This window comes from Eucyclogobius newberryi, unplaced genomic scaffold, assembly GCF_026437365.1.
Source record: "Eucyclogobius newberryi isolate DKJ021-1_F unplaced genomic scaffold, fEucNew1.0.hap1 SCAF_1, whole genome shotgun sequence".
NCBI lineage: Eukaryota > Metazoa > Chordata > Actinopteri > Gobiiformes > Gobiidae > Eucyclogobius > Eucyclogobius newberryi.
In genome coordinates, this window is record NW_027315723.1 from 41,141,237 (window position 1) to 41,154,205 (window position 12,969).

A 12,969-nucleotide genomic window follows, 5' to 3' on the forward strand; every position below is an offset into this window, starting at 1 on the left:
GAAGAGTGGGCCCAGCTCGCCTCCGACGGTCCCTCATCTGCCTGAAGAGTGGGTCCAGCTCGACTCAGACGGTCCCTCATCTGCCTGAAGAGTGGGTCCAGCTCGCCTCCGACGGTCCCTCATCTGCCTGAAGAGTGGGTCCAGTTCGCCTCAGTCGGTCCCTCATCTGAAGAGTGGGTCCAGCTCGACTCAGACGGTCCCTCTTCTGCCTGAAGAGTGGGTCCAGCTCGCCTCAGTCGGTCCCTCATCTGCCTGAAGAGTGGGTCCAGCTCCAGTCTCCTCGTGTCCGTCTGTCCGTCTGTGAGAGTCGGATCTCTCCTTCACTGGAACTCCTCCAGGTTTCTACGCTTTTTTCCCAAAGAGGTTTTTTTTGTAGTTTTTCCTGGCCGAGAAGGAGAGTCTAAGGACAGAGGGCCCTGGGACATCGTCCCTCGCCACCACAGACATTGTCTGACTCCATCGCCACCACAGACATTGTTGATTCATTTCTCCCTGTGGCCCTCAGAGGCAACTGTTGTTGTGATTTTGGGCCTTACAAAAATAAAGTGATTTGATTTGATTTGATTTGATGGTGGAAACCAGAGGAAATCCACCCAGACACAGGGAGAAACATGTAAACTCTGCACAGAAAGGCCCGGCCCAGGAATCGAACCCGGAACCTTCTTGCTGTGAGGTGAGCCACTGTACCTTTAATGCGACATGTAATCATCCTTGCTCTATTATAATGGATGTGCCAATACGATATCTCAAAGACATCTAATGGTAATGAGACTGTGATGGCTTTTTAATGATTTTTTTGGAATTGTCTGACGCATCAAGTGAACACAGTAGATATTATGTAATCACAGCTCCATATTCACATTCTGTATGTTTCTGATTTTTGATGATTCTTGTGCAATATTTTAGTCATATTGATTGCTTGTTCAGTCATTTTACACCTTCTAAGATAGTGAGTTTTACCAGAACTAGAGACAATAGGGCTTAATTTGGATTAACACGGGTCTAAAAAGGACTAAAATGTGCCCTAAATTATGTAAACCAGGTCTAAACCAGAACACGTCCAATAAATTGAGACTAGAAACTTTCCTTATTACATGAATTTAAATTACATATTGCTTATATATTGTTTATCAGGTCAGAGGATTACTTTTCTGCCCACAGTTCTACAGACCTCTTTCCCTGCCCTCACTTTCATTTGTCTAATTTGTGTAAATGTTGGATGGATTCGTGCTAATAAAAGAAGAATGGCTGACTATCATTTTCACTAAATAACATATGTTTTCCTAAATGTCCTTTAAATTGTACCCTGTGACTGCCGTGTGATGTGTGAAATGTTAGCAGGTGTATTGTGACCATTGAATATGAAAAATATGGATTCAAATATAAGAATAAATGAGAAACACAGTACAACAGTGAACATTTTAAGTCTATTTATTTTCAAAATGAGGTATTTCAAAGTGCTATGAGTTGCAGCACTAAATGTACATATTTATAAAGAAAAAAAAAACCCATCTTATATCTGTTTACCCACTTTCTATGCACCCGGTACTTACATGTATAAACAGAGGAGCGTATAAAGGCAGGGTCATTTGCTGTACAAAAGAGGGACTCTGAAGGAGAAAAGACGAGATCAAGTGATATCTACCGAGAACTCATTTTCATACGAAAATATAAGTATCAAATTTAGTATGCATCACACTAAAAGTATAACGGTGTAGAATTAGTAATAAGGTACAATACAAGAAATAGAAGGAGGAACCTACCATAATAAACATATTGTTATATTACAAGGTTTTTGCGACTCTCAAAAATCGAGGCTTACAGTACTTTTAAAGGTGTATAAACTTGCAGTCTAGTTATTGGCAGCTTAATGACGTATAAAAAAAACAAAAATGATCCAAAGTTTTACAAAACAAGGCAAGTTTGAGGGGAGTTTGTCTAGAGTTTATGATATTTACAATATTGATATTTACAAAAGTGTCGGTAAAAAGGTGCACAGTACAAACACGCCCACAGCACCGGTGTGAGTAGAGAAAGTGGCTATTCTGACCCCGAGAAGTATACAAAAGTCTATTGTTTCTGTATTTCTTCAGTACGTATTTACTATTTAATTTTCATATTTTTCTTGCAGTGGTGAAGGCAAAGTAAGTGAACGTGAACTCTCCAACAAGGTGCCCTATAACACCTTTTTTTAAATTCCCTGAATACAGGCTGGTGTCACAGTGAGTACATAAAAAAATCATACAAAAAGATACAAAAAGGACATCAGTTCAATGAAAGACTTCCGTAAAAAAAAAACAAAAAAAAAACAGTACATGCCGCTTGCTTCCGTTATTCTCCTCGATGTGTGGATTGGGACAAAACTGTAAAAAAGAAAACGTAAACCCGAAACATTCTTAACGTCAACAAATGTGCAAAAAAAGTGTCTGCAGTGACAGTCCGAGATAGACCTCCCTCCGGAGCCCCCCATAAGTCAACACGTGGGGCAAGTCCTCTGAGAAGTGTGAAACTTGAGCACTTGAAGATATATGCAAAAGCCGATTCGTGTAGCCAGTGCTAACACCACAAAGGCCATTGATCGTATTGTCCAAACATTGACGAGTAACTTCTTTTGCTGTGTCCAAAATTGTTGTTATTATTTATGCAATGACTTAAAAAATTTATAATATTTGTTGCTTTGTCCATTATTTTCTACCAGCCTTGCTGAAACGTAACTTCCAATAGTTGATACGGTAATTATGAATATGCTCCAGTTACATAATTCAAAAACAATATATATGATAGTCCTAAAGATGTATTATGGATGTCATAAGTGCATAAGGTATTTTAACAGGGGCACCAATAGGGTTAGGAAAATAAGGATCATTCCAAGGTTCCTCTTCAGAAGGGTCCCAGAAAAAGTATTGTAATAATTTATATTATCTTTGGGTTTAGGTATACTTTTTGAATTTTCATAATATATTTTCATTTGACGGGGGTCAACTTAACAATGGACACCAACACAAATATTATACATTACATAGAATTAAATGACAAATTTTAGACACAGCCCCTTATTTAAATATTCTGTATACATTCTACATTTCTTTGTGATTGCTTGGACATGTGGCAGTTGTGGGGGGTCTCCAGGGGGGTACTTTTGAGTGTGTTAGCGGTTTCATCTCTTTAGCGAGTCCTACTCGCCTCTAGCTTACGCATCAGCTGCTGCCGACGCGCTTGCAACCTCTCCTTTTCCTGTTGCAACCTTATCTCGTCCTCTTCCAAAGAACTCAAGTACTCTGTGGCTTTCTTGAGGATGTGCACCTTTGCTGCCTTCTCGTTGTGGGCCAGCTCGGGCACGTGATCACGCAACGTGAGGAAACTGGAGCGGAGATCGTTGCGGCGTTGGCGTTCCAGAATATTGTGGTTGCGCCTTCGTTCACTGTCTTCTGAATCTGAGCCGGTCGTGTTGGCGCGTGGGCTGCTGTCCCCGCTAGACGAACGTTTGCTTCGGGTGCTGGAGATGGAGAAGGACGTTGAGGAGGAGGAGTTGGTCCTGGTTGGCGGTCTTGGCGCGTCTGAATGTTTGTGTTTCTTGACGGGAGGAGCGTGGTCGTCGTCGGAAGCGTAAGGAGAGGGCGCTGCGTAGTTGTGTTGCTGCTGGTGAACGGAGCTGCGCTTTAGGATGAGCTCTTGCGGGGCGCGGTTGACGAAGCGGTTGACCACAGAGGCTTTGCTGGAAATGGATGCCACTGAGCCACGCCTCTTCTCCACTGTTACCACATCGATCTCCTCTTCCTCCTCATCTTCATCATCATCATCATCTTCATCATCATCATCCTCCTCTGCATCTTCATCATCATCGTCATCATCCTCATCTGTGAAGAGACAAAATACAAAATTTGTCATAAATGGGGTGGACTTGGGAGATAGTAGGTTCATGGTCAGGAGTTTCTAGTTGTAAATTGAACCTAAGACCTTCTTGCTCTGAGCGGAGTGTTCAACCCATTTTCAATGCTGAACATTTAGTCTTATTATCAGTTTTGCTGTTTGCTGAGTTAGCATATTAGCATGAAGTTTGGCAGTGTTTTAAATGACAAAGATATTTGCTTTTTGCTCATGAACTACTAAAATGCCATTGATTTTTAAACCTTTTTTGCCTCTAATGGCATGTTTGTGAATCAATAAATACACCCAAAATTACTTTAAAGGCCCCTGAACTTAATTTTACACCTGGCCCACCCAAACCTTAAACCGGCCCTGCCCACCAAACCTTCTTGCAGTGACTTCCTTTGACACTTGAAGTATTCAAAGCATTTTTCTTTTCTGACAGCTCTGTAATCACATCAGTGGGCGAGTGTGGGAAGGTAGAAAAGAAATGTGTTGCTCAATGGTTGTTTCCAAAGGCAGAAACCAGTTAGCGCTTGGCGTCAGTCAGTGCCACGCTAATCTACCCGACAGGTGTTGACACGCTCCGTCTCGGCACCAAGCAGACAGGCTAGATTTTTCTTTTTCTTCTTCTACCCCTCCTTTAAAACTAATCTCCTATATGCAGAGAATGTACAATATGTTGACCTCAGCCTCAGAGTTATATCATGACGTATATCATAATGTTGTAAAGTCTAATATAAGCTAATATTATAGAGACCGAACTATCAAAAAACTAAACCAGGACTAAACCGGGACATGAAACAATGCAACGCAGGACTAAACCAGGTATAAACTAGGTCGGGACCAGATGTAAACTATGATGTAATCCAGACCTAAACCCGGTTATGTATGCCCCCGCTTAAAATTGCACTCTTTGACCTCTTTACCTACAGCGAAGACTTATCACAACCGGTGTGATTGAAACCACGGGGTCTATCGTAAAAATTGCTTTGAGATTAGACTAAGCCGAAGGAGTGTTTTTAGCACTTTTACTGTAAATCACTTCACTCCAGACAGACTTTCAAGGGCGCATGTGCAAAAAATTGTCATGGCACAACCCCTGGCACAGACACCGTGGGGCAATGGATGGATGACAAAAAGCTTCACGCACTGGAGAAACAGAGCGGTTGAGTGGGCGTGGTCAGCTCTCTCCACTTGTAGGGGACCACGCTGTTGAATGTGGTGGGACATGAAGAGACGGAAATCTTAGCTTTTATATAATATCTGCAATAACACCATATAATTTAGTTTTATCAATCGTAACACAGAGATGAATTGGAACGGTAAAAGTGCCAAGACCCACAACCCTGGAAGATACATCCAAATATCACTTTTTTTTATATTGCATCAAGGAAAAAATGGGACATTCAGCCTGAACCAAGAGACAAGTGGTCACCCTTCCCACATGTGAGGGCGGTTCTGAGGGTAGCAGCACAGCTAAATATAACCACTCAAAACATCTGGTTTGGCTTGACGTTTTCTGGTAAACCACGTCATGTTTAACCGCACAGTCTACCTAAATGTCAATGCAGGACAATAATGCAATATTTCATTTGCAAAGTGTCGAAAATACGCATTGGAGCGGTGCCAAACAGACAGCTGTCGAGATGGAGGCTGCCCATTCAAAGCATGCTGTCACCCCGCCTGAAAGAATAGCCCTTTTCCTGTATCCACCTCCCTCCTCTCTCACCCTCTCTCTTTCTGTCTTTTTAGCTTCTCCGACTGTTGTGTGGGAGGCCTATTGGCCAAGTATACCCTGTGCTTATATGTGTGCCAAGTCGGACGCCTTCCTTTGTACCTCTATGTCACTGCCAGTGCCCCAAGATAAGGAATGTTTATTTAGAGCGCAAAGCAAGCCAAAGGGAGAGGAACTTAAAAGGATATTTAAAAAACGTGAACTTATTCTAGAGAAAGAACCCCAAATGAGACTTTTATGCACTCGCTTTAAGTCATATGCTTTTCAGGAAACATATTAACGGTCCATAAATGTCTTTGTTAATAAAAAACAATGCAAAAAAATCAGCAATCATATTGTCTGAGCGCAAATGGTGTCTTCATCCAAATTGTAAACACAGATTTGCTTTGTTTTGTAGCCTTGTGCCATAATTGAATGCACAACCAGGGAATAACACCAGCAGCAGGCAAGTCTTTTCGTTAATTGGTCCTAAATTGTGCCCATTTTGGCCACGATTTGGATTTGGTTTGCTCTTTTTTCTAGTCCTTGCTTACTCCTGGTCTAGTCCAGGTTTAGTTCCGGGCTTAGTCCTGTTTAGTCCCAATTTTGGTGCGGTGAATGGGCAAGTGTGAACGCACCCTGAGTGTCTTTTTGTTATGGGATGCCAGCTAGGGTCAGAGCACAATTCCCCATTTTACCGCCATCTGCCGGATGAAGCGCCCGCTGCTTACATAAAACCCTGCTGCCACTTTGCGCTCCACGCACCGAGGACGCGTGTACGTGCGTGTGTGCGTGCGTGTGCGTGCGTGCGTGTGCGTGTGAGGTAATCCGATTCGGGACTAGTCATATGAACAAGCTCCAGACCTATACCACCTACCAACTTCACCCAAACAATAACACAAAGCACTTAAAGGGATTTGTGTCAATATTTTTATTTTTCCATGAATAGTTTTTGGTGTGTTCTTTCTCGTCTTACCGGTGTCGCTGTGTGCGCTCCCGTGCGTGGAAGAAGTGGCGTCCACGCTCCCCGCCGCGTCCACACCACTGTTCTTGTTCACCGGGAAGGGGAACACCACCGCCGGGTCCACGCACTCCGACACGGGGCTGCGCGTAACCGCCGCGGGCGCTTTGACGCACGCGCTCCTGCCACCCCCCGGTGCCGCGGCTGTCGTCGCCGCCGCCGCCGCCGCCGCCACGGCCACTGTCGCCGCCGCGCCGCCGCCGGTAATGGCTCTGCCGAGTTTTTCAGTCACAGCCCGCTCCAGCTTTTCCCTGGCAGAGAACCCGCTCCACATGCAGTCCTGGATGATGATGCCGTTCGTGTTTGCGGTATCCAAATTGGGTCCGAACAAGTCCAAGTCGTCAGAGGCGCCCCAAATATCGTCCCCGGGGAGAAGGAGCAGCTCCGAAGCCCAGTCCAGCGGATCCAACGGGTCAACAATCCCGTCCCCTCCAGCTGCCGCGTCTCCCGGTAGCGCCGCGCGGCTCGGGGAGAGGGGCGGAGTGGGCAGCAACTCGAATTTCTTCCAGATGTCCTCCCCCGGTGGCGCTGAGTCGGGACCACAGAAGTAGAAGTCGTCCTCGTCGGGGTAGAAACACGGCTGCAGCGAATCAAACTCCATGTCCGAGTTTTTACCGATGATCGCCGGCATTCTGTCCCGATATAAACCAGTCCTGTTCGGGTCAGAGGGACAAGGGGACACGTTAGCCCTCCATCACACCTGGGACAGCCCACACACATCGCACCCCCCCAAGTCTAATTCATCTGTAAATCATCCCGTACACTTTAAAACAACACGTGTCCGGCTGTGCGTAAAAGTGCCAATTACGCGCAAAGTGAAAATCAAACAAAGCCGTGAACACAACAGCAGTTAAACACACACACAACACAAGCAAAGATGACAGAGGAACAGTTTGAAATGCAGATGTGATTTTGGTTACGCACCTCGTCCCGTTTGTTTACGTTGATCCCGTCTCTATCAGTGCGCGCGGCGGTGAGAGCGATACGCGTGAGGACAGGAGCGGCGCGCGGAGGGAGACATCTACTACTTGGGGAGCTCAGACCAGCCTTCTGACACACGTTACGGCCGGGGCTGCGGTGTTATAGTCTCTGCTGCTGCTGCGGGGAGGCAAAAAAAGAGAAGCAGACTCCGCCCTTCATTCCCTTGTCTGCCCACCCCTGCGCTCAAGTCCGGGGGAGACGCGCGCGCGGAGAGGGGCGGAGGGGACGGCACGGGGGGAGACAGACTGGCTGGGACTGAGAATGAAATGCTTTTTTTGTTTTGTTTTTCAAGCTTGTTTTGCTTTTTGATTAGGTGATTTGCTTTTTTGTGTGTGTTGAAAACATTCTCCTTTATGGTCGAATAATCATGACAATATTCAGACATGGTAGGACATGTTTATAGATGGATAAATTATGCATAAATACATACCAAAAAATGTATTTTCTTGCAAACCTTAGGGAATGTGTAGTGTTTGCTTTTGTTGTAGCTCTCCGCGGGGAGCAAGACGGGGATATTCTAGTAATACTAATTATAATAACAACAACAACCTTTATTCATAGAGCACTTTTGTAATACTAAAAATAATAACAACAACAACCTTTATCCATAGAGCACTCTTACATAACTGCATTTCAAAGTAATTACCTGTAAAATAAATAAAACATTACAGTACAAAGCAGTACATCAAATGGGAATAAAACAGGAAACAAATAATTCACAGTGAAAATATTCGATTATTCAACTGTCTTTTCCCTCCTTTGTAGATATGTTATGTATACGCGCTGCGAGCTCCGTGTCCCGCTTCATCCAATCAGGGCGTGCGGCTGTATTCCTCCACACCAAAGCCTCCTGTAGTGCGCTCAAAAAAAAGCTCTCTTTTGTCTGCAAGGCGGCCGGAATCCCAATAGACTCCCTGTTGTTATACTGTACCAAGCAAAAGCACCGTGCGCCCTCCTACGGACACGTTGGGTATCCACAATGCACCACACCGGACGCACGGAGAGCCAGTGGCGGTGTCCCGGACCTGTCAGACGCAACTGACAAAGAGCCAGACAAAGAAACCAAAGCGACGCGTTCAGAAAAAAATTAAGCAATTACAAAAATAATTTAAAAACGTCTAAGTAATAGACATATCTTGATTTGAAGATGCATTGCGGTGTAATGTGAAATGTTTGGTTTGGACAGAAGAGTCAAAAAGCGGCGAGGCTGTTACGTAATCCAAGCAGCAGCAGCGACGGTGATAGGAGAGTGGAGACGTTCCCATATTCGTTTTTCGTAATGACAGCTTTTGGTGAAGCGCACATCTGTAATTACGCGCAGGCAAAAGGCGCGGGGACTTAGAAAAGATCTTTAAGCGCCTTTCAAAGACAGTGGCATGTGTAAGAAGCACAATGGGAAGTAAAAGGAGGTAAAAAAAAAGTGAGGAGGTGATAATAACTGGCTGGCCATTAGATTACAGTTATTTGGTGTTGCGGTTTCCAATAAAGATGAGAGCAATTTGGACGACTTTTACTTTTTATGGGAACATAAATCTTGAATGTAAAATTGTAATCTTAATTTTGAGAATATACATTGGGTTCATTTGTTTATTTATGATGTAAAATAATGTGTTAGTTGACATTTTGGCTACACATTTTTTACTTTGTTGAGATAATATAATATTGATTGATTTAGGTGAAAAAAGAGAGATGTACAAGCTCGCAAGTCACAGAAAAGTGCACTATGTAACTTTTCTCATTGGGAGTCTGCCACCTACTTGTTTCCTTAAAGGCCATAGAGACAAGCAGGTGGCCAACCCTCCACCAGAAAAGTTACATAGTGCACCTTTAAAGCCTTGGGACGTTTTGAAACTTCAGGTCCTTCTGTCGCCCTGCTCCTGATACTCTACACCTCCACAGTACCACCCACAGACCAGGGATGAGGGAGAGGAGGAGAGGAGGAGAGGAGAGGGAGGGATGAGAGAGGGGGGCTGGGAGCGATGGAGGAGACACAAGAGAGGGGAGAGAGGACAGATGGTAAAAGACAGAGAAGAAAGGAGGGGGCGAGGAGCAACTGAGGCGGACAGGGAGGAGGACGGAGAGTGGAGAACAGCGGAGAGAGAGACGAGAGAGAGAGAGGGAGAAGGGAAGAGAGACAGAGAGGGGAGGGGAAAGAGATGGAAGGTCGGAGAGAAGAGAAAAAAGAGGGGCGCAGGGGATGTGAAAGGAGAGGGGAGAGCGAGGGTAGAACGTGAAGAGAGAGGAGGACGAGATGGGCAGAGGAGAGGGGGAGGACGGAGAGAGTGAGGGAGGAGGAAGGTGAGGAGAGGAGAGGGAAAAGGGAAAGAAGAGAGAGGGAACAAATAGATGATAGAGGAAAACAGGGTATAGGGAGAACAAAGGGGGTGAGAGAGAAGAGAGTTCATCAAACAGCTCAGACCAGCAGCGTCCTGTGCTAACTCTCTGACCCTTCAAGTGTCCCTCTTGTGTCCCCCTAGCGTCCCCTTAATCTTCTGTCTGTCCCATCATCATCATCATCATCGATCATCTATGACCCGTTCAACATATTCAGACGTTTTATAAGAGTATGTCTGTAATAACATGTAGTAACGGTCTATAACACGACGCTGCCATTAAATCATATTATTATATTTGACGAGAGAGATTGACTTTTGTAAGAGAATGTAGAATTGAGAACTGTTTTGAGAATATTTTGTGTTGAGCTGTCTAGATTTGTGACTTTAAGGCGAGACAGGCAAACTTTTTTTTTTCCAGTTAGCTCTCTCAATATCAAAGCTTTTACCTTCAAACAACCACCAAGTCTAATCTGTCACTAAAGATGTTTAATATTTCTTTCAACCCATTTCCAACCATAGATTTAGATGGCAAATTGTAAAGTCAAAAGCTGTTTTCTCACAAGAAAAACTGACATATTGGGTACTTCTTTCTAACTTATTGCACTTCCTCAGTCCCACTTCCACACCTCTCTGACCCTGTGTCCAAATCTGTCCATCCTCTGTGAACTTGTGTGGGAGTGAGAGACTTGAAGTGACTTTCTTTCTTTCTTTATTTATCGTCCTAACGGAAGTTCCTACAGATGTTTGTCTGGTGTAAACACAACGTGAGCTGAGATATTTGTACATGTAAAACAAAAGTAAAATAGGAAACTACTTCAATTTGTGGTGAAATTGTCCTGAAACATGTATTTAACCATTAAAAACACACTTGAAGTCACAATATGTACAATGCACAATACACTTTTTCTGGAACATTCCACGTCGTGGCATTGTATTTGTGTGGCAACCAGGCAGAGTGACGTGTCAGATCTGTGGAGAGGCGACCCCTCTCACAGTAAGAATGCATGTTTTTCATGGCAATAAAAAAAAAAAAAACTTTAAATAAATATCTAAGTTTAATGTCATATTGTGAATTATTCCATGGAGACAAGCAGGTGACAACCAGAGAAGTTTCCGGTACATTGTGCACCTTTAAAAGGCTTCAGCTCATGTTAATCTTGTATTCTTGTTAAAAAAAAAGAAAAAAACATACAGTACATAATTTTGGTTTGATTTTTGTGACACTTAATCAACTTCTAATTTTTAGTGTTAATAAAACCTGGTCAAAGAAAGAATTCCCCATGAATAAATACTGACGCTTATAACTACTTGATTAAAACCCTAACCCCTTAATTAAATACTGTGTAGTAATTATAAAGTGTTACATAATGTTTACCTCCTCTACTCATTATTACTTATTTAACCTACCAATCAACCAAATTCATCACTTGTCATCGTAATTACACTTTCTCTTCCAACCTACAGATGTGGTCCAGGACGGCGGGCATCTGTGGCAGTTGTTTTTCCAGCCTTGTCCCGCCGTTGACCGCCCCTGCACCCGCCCTGGGACTCGGATGGTTGGGCAATTAGGCCAGTTTGGATAAAAGATTCACAAGTGGTCCCGGTAGATCTTGTGCGCTAGCTTTAGCCTGTGCGGCGGTGACACGGGGACACACTTCTGCATACCGTACCGTACGTTTGTGTGTTCAGGGGCCCTTGTGTTTTCACCGCTGATGTCACACTTTGTTTGGACAGCAAATATGAAACAACGGTGGAAGTATGTATAGTCATAACAGCGCAACGGCGTGTTTGAAAAGCTGTTACAAGATCGGAGTCACACTTTGTTGTTACTTGCATTCACATATTACTGATAGACTTTGGAATGCGTTATGTCACAGGATAATTACTTTTTATTGATAATCGTTTTCATTAAAGCACATTCCTGGGTGGATGTATGTTATATTGGTAGAGCGCCTGTCAATAAATCTCAATCAGCAGTTACTGGCAGTTATTATCTATATCTCATTAGTGGTGTGTCCTTGACAGTGAACCCTCCTTGCCTTAAACATGTTTCTGTGGACAGAGAAGACGCGGAACTTTGTGCCAGTTTTGTTTCATGTGGATAGGCCCAATAATTACAGAGCTATTAATCATAAACCAGGTCAAAACATCTGCATTTTAGAAAGCAAATTGTCCTGCTTATTTTTAAACTATGGGCTGTTTATGGAGACTATTAAAGATGAACAGTGTCAGAGGAGAAGTTATGACAAATGATGTAGTTGTTTAATAAAGACAAGACGCTGCAGGTGAAGAGGAGTAAATCTCAACTTGTTGTGGCATTAAATGTGTAAAAATGGCATAAATCTGACTTATCAAGCTTAAAAATTGAGAGCCCAGTTTAAATTTCTTGCTTTATTTTGTTGATATATTGAAGACAAAAAAAAAATACGGAGGGTATTTCTAATACCTTAAATAGTATTTGAGTAAACTAGAGTTGACTAAAAATGTCCAGTTTTTGATCTATACAATTTGTTGGTCTTTATGTCCCTGTGGGGGAAATGCACTTTTAGAGTCACAGTTGGAGTTACAGTGCCCCATGACTATGGATGAGAGTGGATTACGGTACTTAAAATGATATTAATAATATTTAGGTGTAGATTGGACAATGCAGTTGTTTCCAATGAAAGGAAGTTTGAAATGTACACTTAATAGTCAGACCTGAAGACCTAATGGAATTTAGGTTTTGAACATTCCTTATTTCAAACTAATAATAATTAAATATATTAAAGGAAACATACATTCAACACATACAATAAATCATGGACAAAGTATCATGTACAATAACATGACTGTTACAATACTTTTGTATCATACAATGGACCTCCGTATGAAGAGCTTTGCAGGTACAATAAAAGTCATTATTTGGCCAAACATTTAGAAAATGTTCGAACCCGCTGAACTCTCTAGAACAGCTGATCCTTGCATATCTGTGCTGCAGCAGGAAAGGAAGTGGCTTTTGTCTTGTCAGATCTTGCCCTCAAAACTATGTCTTAAGTCGTGCTTGTGGG

At 43.2% G+C, this 12,969-nt stretch overlaps 1 protein-coding gene across 1 annotated transcript; it reads right to left on the reverse strand.

The window, feature by feature from the left end:
- Positions 1 to 1,415: 1,415 nt before the first annotated feature.
- On the reverse strand, positions 1,416 to 7,277 carry mycn (MYCN proto-oncogene, bHLH transcription factor). Its single transcript, XM_072446731.1, has 2 exons — positions 6,561 to 7,277; positions 1,416 to 3,857 (listed from the first exon to the last, which is right to left on the reverse strand). Exons 1-2 carry the CDS (start codon positions 7,234 to 7,236, stop codon positions 3,166 to 3,168), a joined length of 1,368 nt encoding a protein of 455 aa, XP_072302832.1. The 5' UTR covers positions 7,237 to 7,277; the 3' UTR covers positions 1,416 to 3,165.
- Positions 7,278 to 12,969: the final 5,692 nt, after the last annotated feature.

What these genes read in the sequence shown, in the direction of transcription:
- mycn (XM_072446731.1), bottom strand. Translation starts at nt 7,236, where the DNA reads ATGCCGGCGATCATCGGTAAAAACTCGGACATGGAGTTTGATTCGCTG. An exon ending in GAGCGCACACAGCGACACCG is followed by an intron (nt 3,858 to 6,560) that starts GTAAGACGAGAA and finishes GTCTCTTCACAG; the next exon opens with ATGAGGATGATGACGATGAT.